Below are 27969 nucleotides of genomic sequence, written 5' to 3'. Positions count from 1 at the left end.
CAGCACTCCGAATCCGGTCCTGCCAACACACTCTTTGGTGGTGGGCAGCATGCCAGCCGGGCACGCAGGCAGCAGCTTCCAACGCCTCCCGCTGTCCCCAACGCGATGGAGAGGGCTGGCCTCCCGCTCTGCCTCCTGGCACTGCTCTGGCCGTGCCTGCCACAGGTGAGAAGGACCCTGGGCACTAAGCCCTGCCAGGGAAAGGCTCCACACTGGGGGCAGTGCCTTTGTTCTCGAGTTGGTGTTTGGGGGAAGGGGAAGGGATCGGCTCTTACTCCTGCTCTACCTCTGCCAAAGTGAGGGAAGGAAACTCTCGAGCAGCTCCCCAGCTCCGTTAAGGAATCCAGGGGCTGGTTAAAGGAAGTGGGGAAGGGGAGTCATGTCCCCAGAACACAGCCAGGTGCGTGCTTGAGAGATGGGAGTGCGACCAAACCCCGATCCCACAAAGAAGTAGGAACAACAGGGATCTAAACTTCTAGCCTGGCCCAGGTGATCCATTTGAGGGCCCTTTCCGATCTTGAAGTTGGATTATTACTCTTCCTTTGGACACTTCAGTTTCTGAACGAGTCCCTCCTCACTTCTTCAGAGACTATCCGGGATCCAGAAATAAATGGGAATGTGGGATAGGCAGGAGGGTGGGGGAGTGGGTGTCCCTGCCTTTGCTACATCTACTTCGATGAATTGGAGTTCTATTGCTAGCCTGAGCATCCCTTCGATGAGGATATTGCTCATTATATTACTGCATGCAACAACAACAACAAAAAAATCTGACAGACAATAGCAGAGGAGGCCAAACAGCTCTGGAGACGGCAAGGGTAGATTGATTTAGCAAGGGCTATCATTCTTCCTCTTGTGGAAGGAAAAAAAAAAAAGAGTTTGAAATCAAGGAAATGTTAAGTAAATTCTCAGAATGAAAGGAAAATCCAAGAACAGCTCCCCAAACTATCCCTGCTCCATCCCCACTAGCCCTGAACTCTATTGAGGAATGGAACGGTGATTCCACTCCCAAGTGTCATGGTGCTGAATGGCAACTGCCCATCCTCCCCTTTATATTCCCATTCTGGTCTCTGCTTCCATCTTGCTCAGGGTCCCGGCTTCAAACATTGTCTATCCACGGCATGAAGCCAAAGAGGAAGGAGAAAAACCTGTACCAAGGAGAAGGATGTGGTTTCTTGACTGAGATAGGATGCTGCTAGCTCTAGAACAGGGCAGGACTTTTGTAGGGTAGGGAAATAGTTTGTGAGAGTAAAAAACAGTTATAGCTTTAGAGAGGAAGTAGATGGCAAGGAGATGGATTTCTTCCTCAGGGAGAAAACTGAGGGTGCTAATCCTGAGGGGCTGTGTGCTTCCACTGCTGTTTGTTCAGCCTTGCCCTGTTTGCCCAGGGAGTGGTAGTGGCAGTGGCAGTGGCGGCGGCAGCAGGTGGGTGAGCCTAGGTTAGCCGGATGTAATGGGAGCCTCTGCTGGGGGCTACCCCTCCCAAGCTCCATACATCTTGGTGTTGTGGCCCCAATAGCTCCTGGCACCAAAACCAGTTTGACCACTTTGGAGAGGGAAGAAGAGATGGCGTCAGGAGGGAGAGAAGTTGTATGAGGAAAGTTAGATGGAACTGGGGGGGGAAAGTCATCCCTGTTGGATCCCCATCAGTTTAGAAACATGAAGACATAGAGACATCTGGGCTTCCATCTCCTTTGCCTCTTCCTCATCCTTTTCCATTCCCTTCAATTGTGTAGCTTCTTGTGGGATTCCATTGATGGAGCAGGGAGGATTATCTTCTTCCTAATCTATATATATCTTGTACCAATTCATTTACAAGTTGTCTCCCTCTTTAGAAAGTAATCAAAGCCTACCAGTACAAAACCATTTTCAATGACAAGACTGATAATGATCCCAAGAAATAAAGACCTGGAAGGCTGTCCTCAAAAGGGCCTAAAACCACTAGAGTTTAAAAGGTGGGGACAAAGTTCACATGGTGCCTTCCCCTGAACTTTTGTTCTTCATGTTGAGGCTTATAGGGAAGAACAGGAAGCATCCCTGAAGCCCTGCTTTTCATATCCACTCTGGATGGGAGTCTGCACGCTGTTAGCAAGAAAACTGGTGATATTCAATGGACCCTAAAGGATGGTGAGCCAGGCCCTGAGGGAGAAGTACTCATTGATTCTCCTAAATTCTCCCAGAATGGTGACAAGAATGATATCTACCTATTTTCTAAGGATTCTCAGATCTAGACTTGAGTAACAAAGGAGTAAGAGGCTCCATGAGCCATCTCAGCCTGCAGCTTCCAAAATTTGGGGCTGGAGTAGAGTTGTCCATGGCCATGATACGGATGTATCCTTGAGAGGAGGGAAGGACAGGGGCAATAATTCTTAACACTTTATCACTTATTGTCCTTATTTCTGCAGATCCCATCATCCAGGGGCCTGTCTATGCTACAGAGTAAGTATCCTCATGACTGTGGCCTGAGACAGGGAGTGACGAACAAGGAGTGAGGAAGAAGATCAACAATATTCTGGAATGGAAGAGGATAGAATTTTTTAGGATTGGGGGGCACAAATGCAGGGGAAGAAAAACCAGAGTTCTGGACAATAAAGAAGAAAAGGAAGTAAGATTTGGGATGTGGAGTTAGGACATGGGAATAGCATTCTAAGACAGGGAAGAGAGGAGAAGCAGAAAGACTTATTTGAGAAAGTAAATTGATATTTTAGAGGGAAAATGGAGGAGGGAGTTTGGAGTTGGCAGAAGAGGATTTTAATCAAATAATCTTCCCACCCCTACTTGCTACAAGCTTGATCTCCCAAGGATAGCCTTCTTCAGGCAAGGTAGACGGACAAGCCTCTGGATCAGGCATCAGGTGCAATCCTCAGGGTCTTCTTCCCAGCTCTCCTTCCCCCTCTAATATGCACTTCTCCTTCTTCCCCAGACCAGCCTTTCTCCCTGACCCCAGTGATGGCAGTTTGTACATCTTAGGAGAAGAGAGCAAACAGGGTCTCATGGTAGGTGCCCTTCACGGATGGAGCCCTCAGCCAAGGCAGAACTTTTGGAGAGGTTGTAGAGAATGGGTGTGACAGGTACTAGGATTTGAATCCAAGAGACAGTAGAAGTATCCATCTCCTGCCCAGGAAGGACCTGCCCCTTCCCTCTGGAACATTAACGGGAGGCAAGAATGGATAGAGTTGGAATGTCTTAGCATCCCTCCTGCTCAGTCTAGGCTGAACTATCCTTCTCCTTCCCCATTCTCTCACAGAAACTCCCTTTCACCATCCCAGAGCTGGTACATGCCTCCCCCTGCCGCAGCTCAGATGGTGTCTTCTACACAGGTAGGGAGAAGTCTTCAGTTCACATCTGTTATCTGAACATTCACATTTCACCCTCCCCCCTGCTTCTTGTCCCACAGCACACGCTCTTGCACGCGCGCACACACACACACACACACACACACACACACACACACAGAGTTCTGACCCCCTCACACTACTCCTGCTGGCCTTGGGACTGAGTGGGGAAACTTATCTGAGGGAGATGAATTCTCTATATGAGGATGAGAAGGGAGCACCCACAACTCCTAACAAGATATAAGCAAAGGTTTTTAAATGTAGAGGACAAAATATTTCAAGGAAGATCTGTTATTTCCTCGTTCAGGAAGGAAACAGGATACATGGTTCATGGTGGACCCCAAGTCAGGCAAGAAACAGACCATGCTATCCACAGAGGCATGGGATGGGCTCTACCCCTCGGCTCCTCTTCTATACATTGGCCGCACACGTGAGTGATGATGTTCATTTGCCCACAGAGCAGAGCTGGACATCCTTTGTCCAGAATATTGCTACAGCAGTATCACCGGCCCACTTGAATAATGGATCTAGTTATGGGGGCCTGGGAAAGGTTGATTTAAGTGCATGTACTCCTACCTAGATGTAAGCGTGCATCCAGTTAGTCAAGTCATTCAATGAACATTTATTAGCATCATATGAAGGCATTGAGGGCAGCTAGAAGGTGCAGTGGATAAAGCACCAGTCCTGGAGTCAGGAGGACCTGAGTTCAAATGCAGCCTTAGACACACTAACCCCAGCTGCCTCACCCAAATAAATAAATTTTTTTTTAAATGAAGGTTTTAATTTTCTCAACAGAGAAAGTTAAAAAAAAATTCCTTCCCTCAAGGAGCTAACATTCTAATTGGAGAAATAATATGTAAATAACTAGATATACATAAGTTGTATGCAGAATAGATGGACAGTAATAGGGGAGGGGAAGGCTCAGCCCTTTTGGATCTCAGTTTCCTTGACTGTACACAATGAGGAGGTTGTACCAGATGACCTCTGAATTTAGACGTTCAGTTCTAGATCTTTTGTCCCCAGGTTTCTTCAGTAGGGGATTAGGAGGTGAGGATGGAAGGGAGAAATACTTGGAGAAAAAACATTTCTGGAGGGCCATGGGAAAGGAGATGACTCCACTCACCACTTTCTAGAGTACACGGTCACTATGTATGACCCCAGATCCCAGGCCCTTCGATGGAACACTACCTACAGAGGCTACTCTGCACCCCTCCTTGACCACTTGCCTGGTTACCGTAAGTAAAACCTGCCTCGGGATGATCCTGAATGACCCTTGTCATAATTACCAGGAATAAGCCCTGCCTGCTGCAGGGATTGAGGCTCCCCTGGGAAGTTGCCTGAGTGGGATATGTGGGAGTGACCTTATTGGTCTTCAAGTATTCTCAGCCCCTTAGGCATCATCCTGCAGTTTTACCCAGAATATCTAGGACCAGCTCCCCGGAGGAAAGGGGAAAAGGAGCCTAGGTGGCCAAGCCCAGAGCGGGGCTGGCAGCTCAGTATCTATGTCTGCAGAGGTGGGCCATTTTGCATCCAGTGGGGAGGGCCTGGTGGTCACCGTGGACAAGGAGAATGGAACAGTTCTATGGACACGTGACTACGGCTCCCCCGTAGCGGGTATTTATGCCTGGCACCAAGACAGTCTGCACCGGCTACCCCACCTCACCATGGCCCTGGACACCCTGCGCTTCCTCACCCTTCGTTCCAATCATATCCGCCTGAGGTGCTGGGCCCAGCCTCCTGGAACAGCAAACAGGGACTTTTCTACTTCCGAGACTCAGTTGCTGTAAGTGCCCGGTGGTTTCCAGGGGAGTCAGCATACCTGGGCTGGGCTCAGAGGCAGCTATCATCTGAAGCAGGGAGGGCCAAAACAGACTGCTAGGGACACACCAGCTGCCCCCACGGCCCACAGCGTACCATCTGGAGAATCCCACTCACAGTCAAATTAGTCTTTGACCTCAACCTTTAGTAGAATTGTTATTCTTGTAGAAGTGCCAAACTTCTTCACTCGCACAGCAGAGGAGTCCAAAGCCCAGCAACATACCAAAGAACCTCCATTTCTTCTTGTCTTCCCCTTCTTTCCCATCCCTTCTGTCCAAATCTGAGCCCCTTGCCCTTTCCATCATCCACCTTCCCTGGCCCGGATCTAAGTGAGGTACCCCTCCCACTTTACCCTCACCCTAACCTGAGTAGAGCCACCCTCTATTTCGTCCTGTTCCCTTTTTCTCTCTTATCCTTCCCTAGGCTGACACTGTACGTGGGGAAGCATGCAGCCAGTTTCTATGCTTCCAGTGCACTGGTCCATGCGGGTGTGGCACTAGTGGTGAGAAGGGGGAACCCTTATGTGGGTGGGAAGAATGGGCAAATGACTAAATAGGGGCTCCCTTCATGACCTTTTTCCTCTTCCTGCAGCCCCGGGGAGTCACCCTGGCCCCAGTAAAAGGACCCACCACAGAGGGGGTGACTCTAAGTGACTCAGGAGAGCGTGAGGTCACACCCAGCACAGCTGTCAGATACCCTCCCGGCAGTATAACTGCTCTCCACAGCTCATGGCTTCTCATTGGTGAGGGGGTACTCTGGGACTGACAGGAACCTTCCTTTTCTGTGTATTCGAATGTAAGCTCCTTGAGGCTTAGCCCTGTCTTTTACTTGTACTTGCATTCTCAGCACTCAGTGCTTGGCAAAAGCGTTCATTGAGGAACTGGAGGAACACTCTGGCTTTAGTACCTGCAGTCCCAGGTGCGAATCCCATTCTGCCACTAATCACTTTTGTGACCTTGGGCTTCAGTTTCCTCAGTTGTACTAGATTTCTAACATCCCTTCCAGCTCTAAATCTATGAAATTTCTGTGATCCTCATATTGAACCAAAACCTGTTTCTGTCACTCATACTTCTTCCCCTGAGACTAAAAAATAAATATAATCCTGCTTCCATGTGAAGAGTACCATTCAAATAAATAAAGACAGCTAGCTCTCTGTCTTTTCTTCCCCAGTCCCTCCTGCCGCTTACAAATGATGATAATTGGCATTTATGCAACACTTCCAGATTTATCAGCACCTTAGATACACTCTCATTTGATCCTCATAACCACCTGGTAAGATAAGAAATAGAGACATAGAGAATTTGTTAAGGTTTTACTATGTGCCAGGCAACATGTTAGGGACACAACTGCAAGCAGACAGTACCTGCCTTCAGGAAGCTTACCGTCTAATTAATCAGGGATGACAGTTCATGAAAGGGAGCTGGGAAAGGAACGGGGGAGGTGGCTTGCAGTGGAGACCATCAGGAGGGCTTGATTCAGACATGATAAAACAAAACCTCCCCTACCAGAGACTGGGAGTTCAAAACTGTGGGAAAGAATGAAGGAGATAATGGTAGGAGTGAATGCAGCAAGAAACAGGCTTAACATAGTTAGTTATGTGCCAAAGACAGAATTTGAATCTGTTTCCTTCCTGGCTCTCTATATAGGGCTCTTTCTAGGTCACCTTTTCAGAAATGGTATTATCTCTTATATTTTCACATTTCACTTACCTGGTCCACTAGATATTCTCATTTATTTAAGTCCTTTCTAAGATGTAGCACCTAGAGCTGATCCCACTAACCCAGATATATCAGATCCAGAGAAATCTAGAGTTATATATACTGGGTTCAAATCACAGCTTTGCCATTTACCTGCCACTTACTATCTGTGTCAACTTTGGGGGAATTTTTTAACTTCTTTACCCATCTGTAGGGGCTTTAGACTACATGATCTCTGGAAGGGATGTTAGAAGTCTGTCCAACTGAGGAAACTGAAGCCCAGCATCACAAAAGTGATTAGTGGCAGGATCTACATTTGCACCTAGGTCTGCAGCTCTAAATTTGTGAGCCTGTAAGACAGCAAGACAGTGCAGTGGAGAGAGCACTGGACCTGGGAAATCCTGCCTCGGACATTTTCTAGCTATGTGAACTTAAGCAAGTCACATATTCTCTTTCAGTATATTTTCTCCATCTGCAAAAAAGGGCATTATAATAGTGTCTAGCTCAAAGAGTTATTGTACCAAATGAGGTAACACAAAGTGTTTGACAAATCTTAAAGTGCTAACCAAATGCTATCATCATCATCATTACCATTATATATCTAACAACTTCTTTATTCTCTACTCTTTTTTTTTACTAGTTTCACTTAAAAGACCCACTAGTTTTTTCAGCTGCCATGTTGAACTATTGAATCAGACTGAGCTTCAAATCCTTTACCCCTACCTCCAGGTTTTAGTGCCTCCCAGACCTACAACATTATCTGATTCTGTCAAAGACTTTCATGACTAGATGATCTTGCCTCCCCTACAACAGGTCACCATGAGCTTCCCCCTGTTCTACACACCACCATGCTGAGGGTCTTCCCTCCCTCGGGGTCTGGGACAACAGCTAAGCTCAGCCCTTCCGATGGTGCCCCACCAGGTCCTCTCTTCCAAGAGGTCAGTTTTCAAAGGGGAAGAGAGGGAAGGGAGAGGGAGATGAAGAGGGGAGGAGGTGGTCACTAAAGAGACCAAAAGCAACCCTGGACTCTGAGTGGAGGGAGATAGGACATATAAGGTAAGAACCTCTCTGCCCCTCCAGCTTCTTAGCCTGAGCCAGGAGGTGACGTGGGGTTTAGAGAGGCTGCCAGGGCCCCAGCCTGAGCAGAGACCCCAAGATCTGTACCCAGGCTCTGGGTTTCGAGACATACTGGTAGCCGGCCTCACCACCCTCCTGCTTGGTGGCTGGATCATCTTTCTTCTGTGTCAGGTAAGCTCATGTACCTCCCCCAGGACTGGGAGCCTCAATTTCTGCCCTCAGTTTCTTTCACAAAAGACTGAGAACCTGCATCTCTGCCCCTATATCCCTTCTTCTTCCAGGATCCCTAGCTCTACTTCCGTATTCTCTTCACACACACCCCAGCCCTACCCTCAGGATCCCCAGTTCTATTTACACCAAAAATATTTAGCCTTGATCTTTTGACTCTCCCCCAACACAGCATTCCCCAGTCTGCTCCCAAGATGTACAGATAAGCTTCCTAATCCTTGTCCCCAAGATTCTGGCCCAGTGTCTTACCCTCCAGTATCCCATACTGCAGCCCCTCATCTTCCCCCCCAGTAACCCTAGCTCTGTACTCTTCCCCTTCTCCTCCAGGACCTCCAGGTTTGCCCCCTCATCCTTCCCTCACCCCGAATGCCCAGCTCTGCTTCTTCAGTTCTACCTCAGGACCTCCAACTCTGCCCCTTTGGCCTTATCCTGAAGCTCCCTTAGCTCTGGCTCACCTTTTCTCCCTTACTCCTGAATCCACCCTAAACCCCAGGACTTCCCATTAATTTCTAAGAAAGAAAGGGGAGGGAGGATTGGTATGTCTGTCTTGGTTTTATGTACCTGGCCCTCACTCAGAGTGAGTATGGCCCATCCAGGCCTCTCAAGGTTACAATGGGGATGGGCCCCTGTTGCTGAGCCCTCATTTGCTCTCCAACAGCGCATACAAGAGAAACATTATGGTCCAGTGGGAATTCCAAACCCCTGCCCTTCCCAGGACCCACTTCCTCTGCCCCCGGGGGCAGCCTTGAACAACCAAGGAACCTCTTGGAGATCTCCTGCCATCACTCCATCCTCCTCTGATCCCAAACACCCCACCTGCAAGGTCCATTCCAGCCAGAGTGCCCCAGAACCTGGAGATACTGAAGGTTAGTCCTGAGTCCTCATTTGCTCTCTGAGTAATGATGCCTTCTGAATAGGAGAGCAGAGAACTGGAGTGCCTGGGTAATAGAAGGAAAGCAGGAAAGAAGGGAAGGAGAAAGGGAGGGAGGGAGTAAAGGAAGGGGAGGGAGAAAGAGGGGAATGAAGAAAGAGAGGGGAAGGAAGGTGGGAAAGGAGGAAAAAAGGAAGGGAGGGAAGGAAGGAGGAAAAGAAGGAAGGGAAGGAGGAAGGAGGGAGGGAGGGAAGAAAAGAGAAAGAGAAGACGGAAAGAAGGGAGAGAGAAGGGAAGAAGGAAGGAACAGTAAGACAAGCAGAGAAAGGAAATAAGCCTTTATTAAGTGTCTACTCTATGCCAGGTACTGTGCTAAGTGCTCTTTTATTTCATTTGATCTTCACAACAACCATAAGAGGTGGGTACTATTATTATTCATTTCACAGATAAAGAACCGAGGCAGACAGAGGTGGTAAATTGACTTGTCCAGGGTCACATAATTAATAAGTGTCTGAAGTCAAATTTGAACTCACGTCCTCCTAAATCCAGGCCCCACACTCTCTCCACTGTGCTACCCATCTCTCTCTAGGAAGAAGGCAAAGCAGAGTGGCAGGGGAAAAAGAAGGGGAATAAAAAGGAGAGGTTAGAGAGGGAACTGTTGTGACTATCATTTTCTACACAATATTTAGATTTTTATAGTTTTAGCTTTCAAAGAGTTTATTTCTCTCCAAAAAGCTTGAACAGGTAATTCTGTTCACTGCCACAAGAGGACAGTAGCGTACCATATCCACATGGTCCAAGAAGGAAAAACTGGATTTTGTGTGACACCAAATAATGGTTTTCTATGTGAGCATCATTTCATCATGAATTTTTCCTACTTACATATCAGGATGGTATTATTTTAAAATCTCACTCAACAACAATTAATAGCATTTACTATGTGCCAAGCACTGTATTAAGAACTTTATAGTTAGCATCTCAAATCCTCACAATGACTTTTCGAGGCAAATACTATTATTATCCCCATTTTACAGATGAGGAAACTGAGGCAAGCAGAACAAAGGAACAAAGTTATTTATGTACATTGGGGCAGATGCTTCCAACCAGAAGTGTGGTGGTAAATATTTAACCACCAGCACTCCAAAGAGAATTACTTATTTTGTAATTTATTTGCATTTTTAACATTTTTTCTATTACTTTTTAAAGTCTAGAAGATCAAAATAATAACTCAAGCATTTGATGATTTCTAATATATCAATATTCACACTGTAAATCTGGACTCGAGACTGATGAATCTAGCCTTCCCCTGTATCCAGCCCACTTAAATCAGGCACTGACCAACCCTTGGAAGGAGGTAGTTGAATTCCTCAGACCAAAATGGTAGACTGATTTTAAAAAGACTATTTATTTGTGACTTAAGCCTCTCTCCAAATACTATTTTCCTTTACTTAATCATGTCATCCAAATGATTTTGGGCTGTATTCAATACATATAATAAATGATTGCTGTTCTGGTTTTTTTTTTTTCAACATTTTCAAAAATGACATCATTATGTTGAAGTCAAGGTACAATGTGGCTAACTGGCTGATCAGACCACTAGAAGCCCTGAAAGCTCTATCTTTATGGAGGTCAGAAGAAGCAAAATAAGGACATTCTCAAGATCTTCATGAAGAACTTTGGAATTGATTGTGGGAGACCCTGTTCTAGGACCATTCGGCATAGCTGCCTCCATCAAAGAAGGCACTGTGCTCTAGGAGCAAAACAGGGTTGCAGTAGCTCGAAAGAAACCTGAGATGTTCCTGTGGATTATTTGCGTCTGACCTGGGATAGAGCTTTTATTGGGCTGATCAGGCACAATCGGACACACTGTAATTGGAGTCCAACATGGTGAGGTCATTTTGGTCCTCTTTGAGAAGGAAGGATAACAAATGGTGCTAGAGTGGAAAATTCATTGGCTTTGGAGTCAAGGAATCTGGCTTTACAGCTCACTACATATGTGAGCATCACAAATTCAAATCACTTCACCTTTCCTGGACCCAGTTCTTCATCTCTAAACTAAGGAAAAGAAGTAGAAGACCCCTAAGGTCCTTTTTGGCTCAACTTATACCATGCTCTCAGGTAGCTAAGTATCATCTTCTCCACATTACAGATGGCAAGGTCCAGTGGGAAAATTCCTGACCTTAAAATCAGAGGATTTAAGTTTAGCTCCTGATCCTGCCACATATTTCCAGTGCAACCTTGGTCAATGTACTTGTTGTCTGTGAGCCTCAGTTTCCTTATTTGTAAAATAAAGGAGTTGATCTTGACCTCTATGGTCTCTTCTGGCAGCTACATGGTACAGTAGATAGAATGCCAGACCTGGAGTCAGAAGAGCTGAACTCTAATGCAGCCTCAATCACTTACTAGCTATGTAATCCTGTGTAAGTGTAATCACTTAACCCCATTTGCCTCATGTTCCCTTCTGTTAGCCTCTCCCTTTCCTTTTCGCTTTTCCCTCCTACTTCCCTATAGGGCAAGACAAGTTTCTACATCAAACTAAATTTGTATGATATTCCCTCTTAGAGCCAAATTCGATGAGATTAAAATTTAAACAATGCTGCCTCAGTTTTCTCATCTGTTAGAAGAACCGGAGAAGGAAATGGTAAGCCACAATAGTATTTTTGCCTAAAAAATACACAAATGAGGTTATGACTGAGCAACAAAAACAAGGTCTCTTCTAGTTCCAAACGTAATGAAACTGAGATTCCGTGGGAGGTAAAATAGCTTGTCCAAGATCACACAGTTTGTTTCAGAAGTAATATTTGAACTCAGTTCTCTGGCCTCCAAATTCAGAATTCTTTCCACGATTTCCATGATTCTACTTTTGTAATTGTATGATAATTTTGCATTGTCTGTATTGTATTCAGTTAAAGTTGGTACAGGGGATAGAGCTCTGTATTTAGAGTTCATGAAGACCTGAATTTGAATTCTCTCAGACATTTACTAGTTGTGTGACCAGGGCAAATCATTTCACCTTTGCCTTGGCTTTTGCACCTGTAAAATGGGATAACACCACCTTCTTCCTGGTTAATATGAGGATAAAATGAGATAATATTTTCAAAGTACCTTATTTTTTTCTATTTTTTTCATGTTTATTTTCCCCAGTTACATGTAAAACATTTTTTAGTTATACACATGCGTTCAATTTTTACATATTTTCATATGAATCATGTGAGAGAAAAATCAGAACAAAAGGAAAAAATCATTGAAGAAGAAACAAAAGTGAACCTAGCATGTACTGATTTACATTCAGTCTCCATAGTTCTCTCTCTAGACACAGATGACATTTTCCATTCAAAGTTTATTAGAATTGCCTTGGATCACTGAACCACTGAGAAGAACCAAATCTATCATAGTTGATCACTGCACAGTCTTGAGGTTACTATGTACAATATTTTCCTGGTTCTGCTTCTTTCACTCAGAATTAATTGTAAATGTAAATCTTTTCAGGCCTTTCTAAAATCAGCCTATTCGTAATTTTTTTTATACAACAATAATAATCCATTATCTTCATATACCACACCTTCTTCAGCTATTTCCCAATTGAGGGGCATCCACTCATTTTCCAATTCTTTGCTGCCACAAAAAGAGCTGCTACAAATATCTTTGCATATGTGGGTCTTTTTCCCTTTTTTATGATCTCTTTGAGATACAGACCCAATTATGGCACCATCTTGAAATCTGGCTATGAGTATATGTATATGAGTTAATGCTGTTTCTAGACATAATTCTTTGTTTCTATGACTTGTTCCTATGTACTTTTTATTTCTCCACAGTGTCTTCCATTAAGCAAAGAGCCAACATGTCTATTACTTCTATCTCCTCAAATTCTCCTTTTCTTAAAAAGTTGAAGAAAATTGCATAGATGATTTCATTTAGTTTGTTCATAATTAAATTATCACACAAGCAGTCTTCAACCTCTTTCTTCAAAGAGGTAGAAACATCATCATTTTATCACCTATCTGTGATTCAGTAGAAAGAAAAGCACAGGATTTAGAATCCAAGGACCAGAATTCAAATACTATCTATACCACTCTGATAATGGGCAAGTCATATTTTTTTGCGGGCCTGTTTTCTTTATCTATAAAATAAGGGGGTTGGACTAGATGATCTCTGAGTTTCTTTCTAGTTCTAAATCTCTGTCATATCTCTCCAATATATTCTCTTAAATCTCTCCAATATATTCTGAGTTCTAATTGGGGCAGGCCACGTGGGACTTGGTCCAGGTCCACCAGATTAGGCAGGTGCAAAAATTTAACACATATGCATTTCTTAAGCAGCTCCAAACAATTGAATTTAGATTTTGTTAGCAAGAATTAGTTAAAAATGGATATTGTTACCATAGCTACAGAAGACATTGTTAATAACACCTATCTGTGAGTCAATTTGTAACTAATTACTCTTCCTACTCATCTAATTGGTTTTACTTATTTCTTATATTATTTTTACATCATCAATTACCAAAATTGAGGCAGAGACCCAATTTATATCGTTGCTCCAGGCATCAGAATTGCTAGTTATAGTTTTGAAAAACCTAAAATTGCTGTTTTCTATTATAAGAACTTCTGAATTTCTTGAATCTCTGCCATGATTTCTTGTAACATTCAATTATCTCTCTAAGATTTAACAGAGTATCTACTATTAATGTTTTATACTGCTATTAATTCCCCTTCCTTGGACTCTTCAATTAAACTCCAGGGAACTTTCACTTTTCTTTGTTGTAGAAATGCTTGAATGGTGAGAGCAGAATAATTAACTCATCATTTAATTAATTAATTAGCCTGGTCAGAGTGGCAAGTTTCTATTCCAGAAGCCTAAGCCTTTCTGAAGCCTCATGCCTTTCTGAAAAGTCAGTTATTGGTGCCATGCTAAAGAAGGAAGAATATTCTTTCTTTTTAAAATAGTATTTTATTTTTCCAAATACATGCAAAATTAGTTTTCAATACTCACCTTTGCAAAATCTTGTGTTCCAAATTTTTCTCTTTCCCTCCATCCTCCCTCTCCAAAGACAGGAAGCAATCTGATAAAGGTTAAATATGTGTAATTCAAAAAGGAAAAATATTCAAGATTTCATTTCTGCAGAACCCTTGATTTTGGGGATGGTGGTAGTCTTTGGTTTGCTGTAACTGCTTCTCTTCCACTGGCCTAGCTACTTACTTGCTTCTAGCCCATCGCTCTGGTTTAATCTCCAAAGTCACATATCCAAAGTCATTCAGTCATAGTTTTAGATCTGACGGGTACTTCAGAGATCATTTGATCTCATTCATTCATTTTACAGATTTTTACAGTGGAGGAAACTGAGACCCAAAGAGCTTGAATTTAAATGTAGATAGCAAGAATAAATTTTTTATTTTGTTAAAAAAAGTAATATCTTATTTTAATAATATTTTATTATTTAATAATAGTTTTTATTAATAATAGTTTTTAATAATATTTTTATTTTATAATTTATTATTTAAATAATAGTTTAAAAATAGTTTTCAACATTCATCCTTAGCAAGAATAATTAGTTTAAAATGACTTCCTTAAGATGGAGCTAGTTAGTGGCAAAGTTGATATTAGATCCAGGAGTTCTTAATTCCTAACCTCAGGTCCTCCTTCTCCATTCCCCACTTCCCTGCTCCCCCAGGATTAGGATGGCAGGATTATTTTTTAATTTTTAAATTTTTATTTTCAATTCCAAATTTTCTTCTTCCTTTCAATCTGTCCCTTACCAAATCGAGAAGGCAAGAAATATGATGTCCATTATACTTACAAGGTCAATTCATGTTTTTCCCTCCTCTACTTCACCTACTATTGTTGGGAGAAGGAAGAAAACAAGCATTTTTTAAAGTGCCTACTATGTGTCAAACGTTGTGTTAAGTGCTTTACAACTATTATATCATTTGATCTTCACAACAACTTTGGGAGGCTATTATTATTTACATTTTACAATTGAGAAACCTGAGGCAAAAAGAGGTTAAAGATCTTGCCCAGGGTTACAAAAAGTAAGCAGTGTCCGAAGCCAGACTTTACTCTGGTCTCCCTGACTCCAGACCCAGTCCAGCACTCAATCTACTATGCCTCCCAGCTGGCCTGCCTTTGGTTTACAATACCAGTCTGACCTTTGGCTTTGGAATTGTTTCCTGAATCTGCATCATCTTGGAATGTCATAGAATCTTTTCAACATGCTTACAATGGATGGACATACTGCTTTGTTCCCCTGCATCTATACCATCTTCTCAATATGTCTGTATGTTTTATTCCCAGCCTTTGCCTTGACTTTTTTTTTCAGTCCTATTTCTAAGATCTACTGTTGGCACAGAAATTTCTCTCTATGCAAATGATAAATGTGATAATCATAAAATCAGTCATGATTGTGATTAACTAAAAACATCCTAAGCATTCCCTTCAGCATAAGACGAACTCTTTCTACTAAGCAATTGTATGACAGATGTCAAAACTTTAATAAACTCCATATAGGTAGCAAATATGTTGTCCATTATATTGCATCCCCAACACCTAACGAGTGTCTCAAACATAAACACACACACACACACACACACACACACACACACACACACATGCTTAAAGTTTCCCATACATTTAGACCCACCCATTGCCTCTCAGCCCCCTTCACTTTCCTCTCTAAGGATACTCATAGTAGCCATATTCACAGATTGATTCCTGTCATGCCAAAAAAACCCCACAAAACCTAACAAAGACTCCTAAAGTGAAAGAAAATGTTGTCAACAGTTTTCTGTGTCATTTTTAAATTTAATACTATGTCATTCAATTTTTAAATTTTATGTCAATTTAATTGGGAGCAACCTTGGTTGTTTTATCATTCATATTCAAGTCCTATGGATATTGAGAGTTTGCCACCCTGATTGGTTTATTTTCCCCTCAGGATAGGGAATTGTTCCTTCTATTTGCTTCTTCATTATTGTTCCAATTAAATGAGTAGAGAACTCTTAAAGCTTTTCTTTTCTTATTAAAAGGAATCCTCTAGGTCCCAGCTTCTTAAAATTAGTTCATGACCCCAAATAGGATCATATAATTGAATGTGGGGGTCACAAAATTATGATTTATTATCAGTAAATGTAAGGTATAAGAAAATGTATATCTATTTCATATTCTTAAATACACAAAGTCATGTAAAAATTCTCAAGCAAAAGTTTAAGAAGCCCTAGTGTAGACCATCTTGCTCATTCTCTTTCTAAAATGCCCAGTTTATATGCCTCATCTTCCTCTGATTTCAAAAAAATTAGCCTCTACTCTGATCATTTTTGGTGCCAATATTTGGAATACTGTATTCACTCTTCCACTTAGCTATAGACACAGACCTGGTAGTACTATATAGATTTATATTCTTCATATCTGGGAAGACTTGGGATCTAGCCAGTTCAACACAACTTCTTTCCTTACTCTTGTGTCTTACTCCATAGCTCTTAGAAATCACAAACCCTTAGGAATTCTTTTTATATTATAATGATCTCTTCTTGAGGACTCTGACATAGCAAATCCCATTAGCCCACAGAATCAGTCAGCTTCCAATTTAACTTGAGGAAAACTGTTTACTTTAGGATTCACCCATTCTTCTTAAACTATAAGAGATCCCTGGTTTGGTTTGGTTTGGTTTTCTATATCTGCTTCTCTTCTACTTGCCTGGCTACTTACTTGCTTCTAGCCCATTGCCCTGGGTTTAGTGTCCAGCATCTACATATCCAAAGTCATTTAGTCATAGTTTTAAATCTGGAGGGGACTTGAGAGATAATTTAATCTCATTCATTCATTTTACAGATTTTTACAGTGGAGAAAACTATGGATGCTGAGAGTTTTCTACCTTACTTCTATTCTAGATTCCTTTTCACCTCATGTGCTAGAGTAGAAAGGATACTAGAAGTGATGAGGTTTAGATTTAGGGAACCAAAATGAGATTAAGGTTTCTGGTGGTCAGGAAGTTAAATGTTAAAGTCTAGTGGCAGGTTTGGGGTTCAGGGAACCAAATGGAGAGGTTTAGATCCCCTGCAATCCCTTGGGATTTGGCGCAAGGGTAGGGAGTTTTGGAGACTCCCTTCTGGCAGCGCAGAGGTTCTCTGTAAAAGAATTTACAGACCCAAAAACCTAGATTGGTAAAAGGGTTTATTATGGGAATTGGAAGTAAGGTTAGAAATCCTGACAGAGAGGCATAAAGTTAGGGAAATAGGTGAGGGTAAAGAGAGGATAACCCTGGAAAGAGTATTCCAGTGGATAGAGGCTCTTTGGGATGCCAAGCATGGTATAGCTGGCATGTTTGGAACCTCTGCAAAGAGGGGGTTTTAGTTTGGTTCTTTTTATAATGAGAGCTTTAGCTGAAAGGGGCTTGTGGGTGTAGTCCCAAGTTGGCTCCTCTCTAGGTTTCAGCTTGAGCTAGAATTTGAATTGAATTCAGTGAGTTTCAGGACTGAGCCGACCCCAACCAAGGATGAAACTGTTTGTCCTTCAGGGAAGGGTCCCTCACTGAGGCAGAGTTGAAGGAGATTTTCTCCTTTAAGGATTTTCAGAGCTTTGGGGTCCCTTCTTCAAAAGGAGAAGACCTGAGTTAAATTACAACTCTCCAACACTACCAGATAGGTAATCCAGGACAGAATACTTAATTTTTCTCAGCCTCATTTCCTTCATTTGTAAAATGGAAAAATATGCTTATTATACTTTATCTCACAAGGTAATAAATAATATCTAACTACATTTATTTTTAAACTTATTCCTTTTTATCTGGGATATTAGAAGGGAACAAAGAAAGGAAAGTGATAGAATGAGCCATAGGGAGAAGAGGGAAAGTCATTTAACCTCCAATGGCCAGGGATGGAAGAAGGGTGAAGAGGAAGATGACAGAGAGACAGAGAGACAAAGACAGAGAAAAAAAGAAACAGAGAAGAAGGAGGGGGAGAAGAAGGAAGAGGAGAAGGAGGGGAAAGAGTAGGAGAAGAAAAAAAAGGAGAACAAGGAGAACAAAAACGAGGAGGAGGAAGAAAAGGAAAAGAGGAGGAGGAAAATGATAAAACACAATAGGAATAGAAAAGTAAGAAAGAAAGTAAAGAGGCTCCTAGCTGAAGGAAGAGAACAAAAAGAGGGAAAGGTGATGAAGGAATGTGAGGAAGAAAAGAGAAAGGGAAAACTGGGTGTTCCTAGGAATGCAGGAACCTACAGGGAGGTGAGTTTCCTTAGGCCCTGCTCCCTCTTTTCTAGCCCCAGATGAAGAGCTCACTGTGGTGGGAAAGATCTCCTTCAACCCTAAAGATGTATTGGGCCGTGGTACAGGTGGCACCTTTGTGTTCAGGTGAGCAAGATCCAGGTAGCCAGTCTTGCACTTCCTACCCACCAGCCTTCACTCTACTCCGGGGCCCAAATGAGACTAGCCTACTTCAGGAGGCAATGGGGGCTAATTCTTGGGGTAGGCAGGAGTGCCTTCTAGCCCTGGGTGCTTATTCTCCCCTCTCTATCCAGGGGCCAGTTTGAAGGGCGAGCAGTAGCTGTGAAACGGCTATTGCGGGAATGTTTCAGCCTGGTGCATCGGGAGGTACAGCTGCTCCAGGAGTCGGACTCCCACCCTGGCGTGCTACGTTACTTCTGCACTGAGCGGGGACCTCAGTTCCATTACATTGCTTTAGAGCTCTGCACAGCTACCCTACAGGAGGTGAGTTGGACACCAACAGGGCCCTGTACCCTTTCCTCCTTTCCAGGTGACAAACAGTTCCCTGATAACCTAGGTCAGGAAGATGGGCTTCCCCATTAGTTGACATTTATGCAAATGCTTTGTATTTACAAAGTGCCTTCAGATATATCATTTGACCCTTTGCAACAACCCTATAATTTGCAGGTGGAGAAGACATGATATTCTCTTATTGGATAATTGGCAAAAAAAACCTGAGGCACAAATAGGATAATTGACTTGTCTCTGATCACATGGCTATAGGAAGTTAAGATTAGAACCCCACTGTTCTGATTTTTTTTTCTTCAGGTTTCTTCCCAGACTACTAACTATTTCACTCTGATAATCTCTTTCTTGCCTATGATAAAAACAAAGATCATTCCTCAACAGCAGGAAAGATTGAAGGAGATATTAGAAGCAAAAAAAAAAAAATTTTGAGAGGGTATTATAGTAATTCAGGAACAGAAAATTGAGTCCCAGGACTGGTGACAGTAAGAATGGAGTGAAAGAAAGACATTTTGGAGAAAGAAAAGATAAAATTTAGTGGCATAGATTGAACACAGGGAGGAGGTGCAAGAAGGATAAAATATGATATAAAGGCAAATTCAACATTTCCTAAGCATTTAAGTATTTGCCAGGCACTGAGTAAAGTGCCTGGAAATAGAAAAAAGCAAGCAAGTCTTTAAGGAACATGGAAAACAACATATAAAAGAGATTCTTGGAAAAAGGGAAAGAATAATGCATTACCCAAAATAGAGATAGCTACTTTTGAGGTAGAAGTCTGGATTTATGCAAAGTTTTAAGTGAAAGCTATATATTTGTCAGAACTCAGGATGGTTCCAGGAATGGCGTCCACAAAGTTCTAATGGGGAGGATGTGGAGATGATGGCTTGAGTGGAGATGGCATGGTGTGGATATGGCTTGTTATGTGTCAAACACTATTCTAAACACTCTAAGGATACAGAAATAAGGACTTTATAGAAGTCTCTACCCTCGAGAAACCAACACTGTTGAAAGGATACAAGCTGTTTTCCCTTTTAGTTATTTCCTATTTATCCTATACATAGCTTGCTTTAAATTTGTTTCCTTGTTCTATTAGATTGTAAGCACCTTGAGAGCAGAGACTTGTCATTTGCTGCTTTTTGTATTCCCAGTGCTTAGCACAGTGCCTGGCACATAGTCAGTACTTAACTTTTATTGAATGAATGAATGAATGAATATATTATGTCAGGTTTTAAGTGCCTACTGTGCTCCAGGTATTGTGCCTGGAACACAGTTGACACTTAACTATACAAAAAGTCAGTCCCTTCTTTTAAGGAACTTTAACATTCTATTCAGGAAGAGAAGTGTGTGTGTAGGCATATACATAATAAGTATAAAGGTAATAGAATGTAAAGATAACTAAATATAAGACAGTTTGAAAGGAAGGAAGTAGCAGTTGGAGGAAATCAGGAAACTGTTGCTCAAAGCTACATCTTGAGGAGAGGGATTCTGAAGCCAAGGAGAAGAGGAAGTACCCGGAAGTCATATTCTATCTGATGGTATTGCTTGACTTTTTAATACAGCTAGAAAGTTCCAGGGGGATTGTTTGTTGGAAAGTGTCAAAAAAAAAAAGTATCCCCAAAAGTAGAGATTGTGCATTAAAAATAAAAATTTTTTAAAGCCATTTCCCTCTTTCTCCCCGCCAAAGAAGACACAGAAAAAAGCAAAGAAATGAATTAGATGGAACAGCATGATATAGTGTAAAGAATGCCAGAAGTGGAGTTAGAGGTCTGGCATCTGAATCCCACTTCTGCCACTTACTGTATGACCTTAGAGAGTCATAATAACATTTGCCTCAGTTTTCTCATCTGTAAAATGAACTGGAGAATGAATTGGCAAATCACTCCAATATCTTTGCCACAAAACAACAACAACAAAACCCAAATGGGTTCCCAGAGAGTTGAACACAACTGAAATATATCTGAAAAAAAAAAGGGACAGATTTTGAGATTTCTTCCAACTCTGAATATTTTATGCCAGGAGAAAAAATCCCAAAGAAATCATAGTTAGACACTGAAAATGACTAAACAATAGCAGCTATTTTTTGTTTTTTTATTATAGCTTTTTATTTACAAGATATATATATATGCATAGGTAATTTTTCAGCATTGAGAATTGCAAAACCTTTTGTTCCAATTTTTTCCCTCCTTCTCTCCATGCCCTCCCCTGGATGGCAGGTAATCCAATACATGTTAAATATGTTAAAGTATATGTTAAATACAATATATGTATACATGTCCATACAGATATTTTGCTGCACAAGAAGAATTGGACTTTGAAATAGTGTACAATTAACCTGTGAAGGAAATAAAAAATGCAGGTGGACAAAAACAGAGGGATTGAGAATTCTATGTAGTGGTTCCCACTCATTTCCCTGAGTCCTTTCGTTGGGCGTAGCAGCTATTTATTGTTAATAAATTTTTAAAAAGCAAGCTTTTCATGAGGTCACATAACTCATTATTGACAGAGCTGGGAATCTCAATCTGTTTATAAGGTCAGGAACACTGCTGTCACTTTTGAAGTAGTGAGGTGACATCTGAATGAAGATGTCCAATAGGTATTTAGCAAGTTGGGACTGAAATTTAGAATAGAGGTAGTGATGATGGTATTTTCCAAAGAGCAAAAATAATTTAAATCTTGGGAGTAGATTAGGTCACCAAAATGGGAAGTAAAAAGAGGCCAGAACTGAGCCTTTAGTATCAGCCATATTTAGATGGTGCAAAGTAGAACCAGAAATGGAGAGAAAAAAGTTGGCCAAAGAGAGAAGAGCCCAGAGACTGCCATGTTTCTGAATCCAAAGGAGGAGAAGCAGCATCTGACAGAGAAATCAAGCAGTGTCGTGTAAAGAGGTCAAGGAAGATATAAAGATGTTAGATTTAGTGATTGAGAGAGTTTCACTTGGGTGATGGTTTGGATGAAGGCTGTTGGGTTGTAGGTTAAAAAGATAATGAGGAAAGAAAGTGGTTTTATACCCATAATCAGCCAGCTTAGCAATGCAAGGGTCTTTCTTTTTTTTTTTTAATACAATTTTATTTTATTTTATTTATTTTTAAAAAGCCTTTTATTTACAAGTTATATGTATGGGTAATTTTACAGCATTGACAATTGCCAAACCTTTTGTTCCAATTTTTCCCCTCATTCCCCCCACCCTCTCCCCTAGATGGAAGGATGACCAGTAGATGTTAAATATATTAAAGTATAAATTAGATACACAATAAATATACATGATCAAACAATTATTTTGCTGTATAAAAAGAGTCGGACTTTGAAATAGTGTACAATTAGCCTGTGAAGGAAATCCAAAATGCAGGCAAGCAAAAATATAGGGATTGGGAATTCAATGTAATGGTTCTTAGTCATCTCCCAGAGTTCTTTCGCTGGGCGTAGCTGGTTCAGTTCATTACTGCTCCATTGGAGCTGGTTTGGCTCATCTCATTGCTGAGGATGGCGAGGTCCATCAGAATTGATCATCATATACTGTTGTTGTTGAAGTATATAATGATCTGGCCCTGCTCGTTTTACTCAGCATCAGCTTGTGTAAGTCTCTCCAGGCCTTTCTGAAATCATCCTGCTGGTCATTTCTTACAGAACAATAATATTCCACAATATTCATATATCACAATTTATTCAGCCATTCTCCAATTGATGGGCATCTGCTCAGTTTCCAGTTTCTGGCCACTACAAAGAGAGAGGGCTGCCTCAAACATTTGTGCACATACCGATCCCTTAATGAAAGGGTCTTTCAACCGCTCTTTGATTTAAATGAGACCATGATTAGCAGAATTCTATTTTGTTTTAATAGGGAGAAAGGAAGGGAGGTCCTTCTGAGTAGAGAAGCTTGGGAGGTGGGAGACTAGCCATGAGAACATGGCATAGACTTAAGACTTGGTCACTGTGTCTTATGATTTTGTTTCAATATTTTCCTTTGATCCAGAGAGAGGAAGGAAGGTGTGAAGGGAAATGAATGATGAAATTACTTTTAAAAAGGAGTAAAAATATGGAGGGTCACCGTAGTTTTAACATCTTGCTGCCTCTCTCCTCAGTATGTTGAAAATCCTGCCCTGGATCGCTTGGGCCTTGAGCCGGTGGCCTTGTTGTACCAGCTGACATCTGGCTTGGCCCACCTACACTCTTTGAACATAGGTATGGAGAATGTGTGTGTGTGTGGGGTTAATACTCACTTCCCACCTGACCGATGTTCTCTGCCCTCCCTATACCCCAAGAGAACATCCCTTTCTTGACCCCAAGGAATACTACCTGTCCTCACCAGATCTCCTCCCTCCCAGCCTGTCTTCCTGTGTTTCTCAGTTCACCGAGACTTGAAGCCCTGTAACATCCTCATCACGGCCCCCAACAGCCAGGGCCGGAGCCGGGCTGTCCTCTCTGACTTTGGCCTCTGCAAGAAGCTGCCAGCTGGACGACACACCTTCAGCCTCTGCTCCGGCATTCCGGGCACCGAGGGCTGGATGGCCCCAGAGCTCCTACAAGATGCACCCCCCCAAAGTCCTGTGAGTGGACTTGTTTCTGTCATCAGTCAAGAGAGGGCAGAGATTCCCAAATCACCAAGCACTGTACTGGCCGGGGCTTAGTCTCAGCAGCATAGGCCTCTTCTTTTCCTAGGATTCCAGGCCAGTCAGTCCATCAACAAGCATTTATCAAGTACCTTCTATGTGCCAGGCTGTGTGCTAAGCTCTCTAAGACAGTTTCTGTTCTCAGGGAGCTCACAGTCTGATGGGGAAACTACACGCAAACACCTATGTACAAATAAGAGCCATACAGGATTAACTAGAGATAAACAAGAAGCAAAGTTATTGGCATTAAAGGAGGATGGTGCTGGTAGGGAAAAGCTTTTTGTTGAAGGTGGTATTTTGGCTGGGAAGGGAGGAGTTAGAGATGAGGAAAGAAAATTCTAGGTGTGGGGAATAGCTGTAATCTTCAGAGATTTCCCTTTCTAACCCCTGATAAATCTCAGAGCCTCAGTTTTCTGATTGTAGAATGAGGGTGATTGGACTCCATGACTTCTGACATCTTTTCCTACTCTGACTCTATAATCTAATGATTCCTAGGGCAGGAAACCTGTCCATGAATGGAAATTTGCATTTAGGTCTTTTTAGTCTCACTTAACTAAAGTAGTACTAAGTACCCCACTGATATCATCTTTCCTCTCTGGTTCCTGCATCCCTCCCACTCCTTTTCCCAAATGTCCTTCCAATCCTTCCTACATCCCTCTTTCCTCCCTACAAGAATATAGAAAAATACGTCCAGTCTATTCTTCATTCTGTATTTTGATTCAGAATTATGAGCAGAAAGGAGAGGTCTATTTTGGGCATGTTCAGGTCTTGGAAAGCCTTGAAGTGAGAAAATAATGGAAAGTTATTTATGTGGGCTCAGAGGAAAACTTGGATCAGTTGTGGAATTAGCTTGGAAAGACTTTCTGGAGCTACGGTCCATTTTCTCTCATTCTTCCTTTGTGTCCGCAGACCTGTGCCGTGGACATCTTCTCAGCAGGGTTGATATTTTACTACGTTCTCTCAGGTGGGGAGCATCCATTTGGGGACAGCCTACACCGACAGGCCAACATCCTTGCTGGGGCTGTTCATATGGACCACTTTGAGGAGGAGACACATGGTAAAGAAACATTAGGAAGGGAGGGGACTATATCCAGAGCCCTGGGACCCCCTTTCCTCCCTCCTCTGACCATCTTGTTTATCTGGGAATGGATAGAGAACCTGAGGGAAGATGGCAGCTAGGCAAAGAGAGTGATGGAAAACCAACAGGCCTGGCTCTGACAGCCATTCCTTTCACAGAAAAGGTAATCGCCAAAGAACTAGTGGAGGCCATGTTGAGCCCTCGGCCCCAGCTTCGACCTTCAGCCCAATCAGTGCTGGCCCATCCCTTTTTTTGGAGCAGAACCAAGGAGCTTCAATTCTTCCAGGTAAAAGAGGCATTCACACCCAAGAGAAGAGAAAAATCTTTAGGAAAGCAGGTTTTTAAATGGTTTTGGTCCTGGAGATAGGGGATTTTCTTAGACATGGTTCTCCAAAAGCCTCTGATCTGTCACAGATCCTATCACCAGCCATGGGTGACATCCTCTCACTTTCATATCCATAAGTGTGGATGAGTAGAGGTCAGGATTTGGAAAAAAAGTGGCCCAGAAGGCCTACCAGAAATTCTGGGGATAGATCCCTTTGAGCCCTGAGGCTGACACATAGCCAATGAAAGCCAACTTAAGCTTTCCTATTTGTCCCACAATGATGTTCTTTTGTGATGATTCTTTCTGCCTTTCAAGGCTGCCATGGATTATCTTTTGCCTTTAGTGGTTAAGAAAGGTGCAAATGAGGGATCATTCCCCATCCCCAGAATGGTGGGGGATTAATTACATAAAGTCAGATATTGGAAATCCAGCTTTCACAGGTAACATGTGCCACTTTTGACCCAAGGTAATATCACCTTATGTTTTCTCACTGGCTAGGGAAAAAAAATTAAAATATACATATCAATATATTTAGAACTAGAAGGGATAGTTTAGAGAAGTATGTGTCCCGCCAATCACAAGTGGGAAAGGGAAAGCCTAAAATCTAAAAAAAAAAAAGGTAGTGACACAAGGCTAGAGCAAAGAAAATTTAACTTCTGTGATCTAAAATTTTCCATTGGAACTAAGAAGGTAAGGACAGCTAGGTGGTGTACTAGCCTGGAGTTAGGAGGATCCAAATTCAACCTCAGACATATACTAGTTATATATGATCTTAGGCAATTCATTTATCCTCAGTAGAAAGGAAGAAGGAAAAAAATATATATAATAAATATATGTAATATATAAATATATAAACCCTGAATTTAGCCATAATGACAAAGCCTTACACAATTTGGCCTTACTTTAGAGCCAGAATAAAATCCTACTGCTCCACTATATAATCTTTTAAGGCCAACTCTGGACCACTGCAGTCAGGTGTGGCCTTCAGAATATGATGTTCAATTTCATTTCTGAACCTTTAATCCTGTGCTGCTCTGGTGAGGTTTTTTTGGTCATCCTTTGTTTTGACCTTTCATTTTCTTTTACCCTGAAATGCTCACTGTCCTTATAACAGAGTAAAGCATTTAAGCAAGGAGAACACAGCTGACCCATTTAAGTAATATATATCTTTCCACTGCAGTACCCATTTGTGCACTGAGAGAAAGGTACTGTTCCTTAGAAGTTCTCCAGGAAATGGTTCATTACAACTGCTTTTTTATCATTATCACTCATATTATTGTAGTTATCACACATGCTGTTCTCTTGGTTCCTTTTTTATTCTGTACCAGTTGATGCAAATCTTAACTTCTCCAAATTCCTCAGCTTATTATCCCATACACGGATATGGGTAGGCCGTAATTCACACAGCCCAAATGATGGAGAGGTGCCCATTTGTCCCTCTCAGTTTCTTGCTATGAAGCCTAATACTGCTATGAATAGTTTACCGGATCTTAGATCTTGGGTTGTGTCTAATAGTACAAATGCTGGGTCAAAGTGACTTCTCACATAATGAATGAGGTACCAGAGTCTACCAAGTTCAACTCAGTCTCACCTCCTGAGTTCTATAAACCTCATCCCTTGACTTCTACAGCGCCAAATCCCATGCAGAAAATGCTTACACACTCATGTACTCATCCCGGTTTGGTCCCATACAGTCTGCAAGTACCTTAAAGGCCAGGACTAGACTATGTCCAGACCTGGGGGCTCAATGACTTTGCTGGTTGGCTCTAGGATGTCAGTGACCGAGTGGAGAAGGAGGCTGCTGAGGGGCCTTTGGTGATGGCTCTGGAAACTGGAGGCAAGGTCGTGGTCAGACAAAACTGGCACAGTCACATCTCTGGACCGCTGCAGTCAGGTGGGCAGGATAAGGAAGGACCAGGCAGAGAAGTTGCTTGGCCGGGCCTCTCTTATCCAGAGAATTGAAAACTGAGGCTGGTTCTCTGAGGCCAGGCCGTATCCACATTTTCCCATTCCCCAGCAAAGGCTAATACAGGCCTACATCCCTGTCTTGCTGTTTCTCCTTCTCCCTGCCCTCCATTTTTCTTTAGACCTGAACCCCTTATCAAGTCCCATGTCTCCTTTCCATCTCCCTCAGACCTGAGAAAGTTCCGATCATACAAAGGGACATCTGTTCGCGATCTTCTGCGGGCCATGAGAAACAAGGTATCGATTTTCACTGGATCCCTAGGAGGGGGTTTGGGGGGGGGAGGAGGCTGGAGTCCCCAGTTACAGGGCCACTGGCTGAGGCTGAGTTTTCCTTTCCTTCCTCCACAGAGGCACCACTACCAGGAGCTGCCCACGGAAGTGAGGCAGGCCCTTGGCCAGGTGCCTGAAGAGTTTGTGCAGTATTTCACATCTCGCTTTCCCCAGCTGCTTCTGCACACATACAAAGCCATGGGCAGCTGTGCGTCCGAGAGTCTTTTCCAGCCCTACTATAGGACAGAGGACATGGGGGTAAAAAAGACAAGGCCCCAGACTGCAGAGGAAACAGCTGAGCAAGGCCCTGATGGAACAGCCCCGTGAAGGACATCTGCCAAGGAGGGGATGAAGCCAGAGCAGCACACCAGCGTGTGGCCCAACTCCAACATGCTAAAACATGGCGGGGGGGGGGGGTTTCTGAGATCCAAAATGCAAAGAACTCACTTCCCTCAGTTTGGCTTGGGGGGATTCCTCGTTTATCTCTGCTTAGCTGAGGAATACCTCCCTGTTGGCTTCCTCTCAGCTCCCAGCAGACGACTGCCAGAAAGCCCCTTAAAACTCCCAGTGACTTTTCATCTGAGCTTTACAACATTGTGAGATAGAGACTATTAATTCGTTCCCATTTCTCTATTATTAGAAGCCAAGGCTCAGAAAGCTACAGTTCATGTCAAAGATGAGACTGAAGGAATTTGGATCTTCCTGACTCTCTACCGAATGTAACATATGGTCTCTCAAGAGTCTCTTCTCTCCCAGGCAGGGAGGAAGTAATGGGAGCTGTGGTGGACATCCTTAGTCTGGATCCCCTGGTGCTCCACTTGTGGTCCAGTGCAATCACCAATGACTGGTGTCCTGCTACAAATAAAACCCTGCCCCACAGCCTAGCCCATGGTGTAGAGTGACTACAGGGAAAGCAGCAGGACATGGACAGGCCTCAGGGATGGACCCACTGGGCTCAGTCACCTGAAGCTGTCCACAGTCAG

The 27969-nt window shown here is 42.7% G+C and overlaps 1 protein-coding gene across 2 annotated transcripts; it reads left to right on the top strand.

The window, feature by feature from the left end:
- The first annotated feature begins 34 nt into the window (after positions 1–34).
- Positions 35–27870, top strand: ERN2 (endoplasmic reticulum to nucleus signaling 2). Of its 2 annotated transcripts, none has more exons than XM_051964719.1 (22): positions 35–165; positions 2016–2124; positions 2403–2436; positions 2921–2993; positions 3245–3317; positions 3640–3762; positions 4466–4567; positions 4845–5115; positions 5574–5652; positions 5742–5892; positions 7661–7785; positions 7928–8095; positions 8868–9018; positions 18273–18363; positions 18531–18720; positions 22821–22920; positions 23086–23285; positions 24258–24405; positions 24585–24712; positions 26522–26645; positions 26886–26953; positions 27065–27870. In XM_051964719.1, exons 1-22 carry the CDS (start codon positions 106–108, stop codon positions 27311–27313), a joined length of 2817 nt encoding a protein of 938 aa, XP_051820679.1. In that variant the 5' UTR covers positions 35–105; the 3' UTR covers positions 27314–27870. The 2 variants fall into 2 exon arrangements, with proteins under 2 accessions (XP_051820679.1, XP_051820671.1); XM_051964711.1 differs by having other exon boundaries at positions 36–165; positions 8811–9018.
- Positions 27871–27969: the final 99 nt, after the last annotated feature.

This window comes from Antechinus flavipes, chromosome 1 (assembly GCF_016432865.1).
Source record: "Antechinus flavipes isolate AdamAnt ecotype Samford, QLD, Australia chromosome 1, AdamAnt_v2, whole genome shotgun sequence".
Taxonomy (NCBI): domain Eukaryota; kingdom Metazoa; phylum Chordata; class Mammalia; order Dasyuromorphia; family Dasyuridae; genus Antechinus; species Antechinus flavipes.
This window is presented reverse-complemented; position numbering and strand designations above follow the sequence as displayed.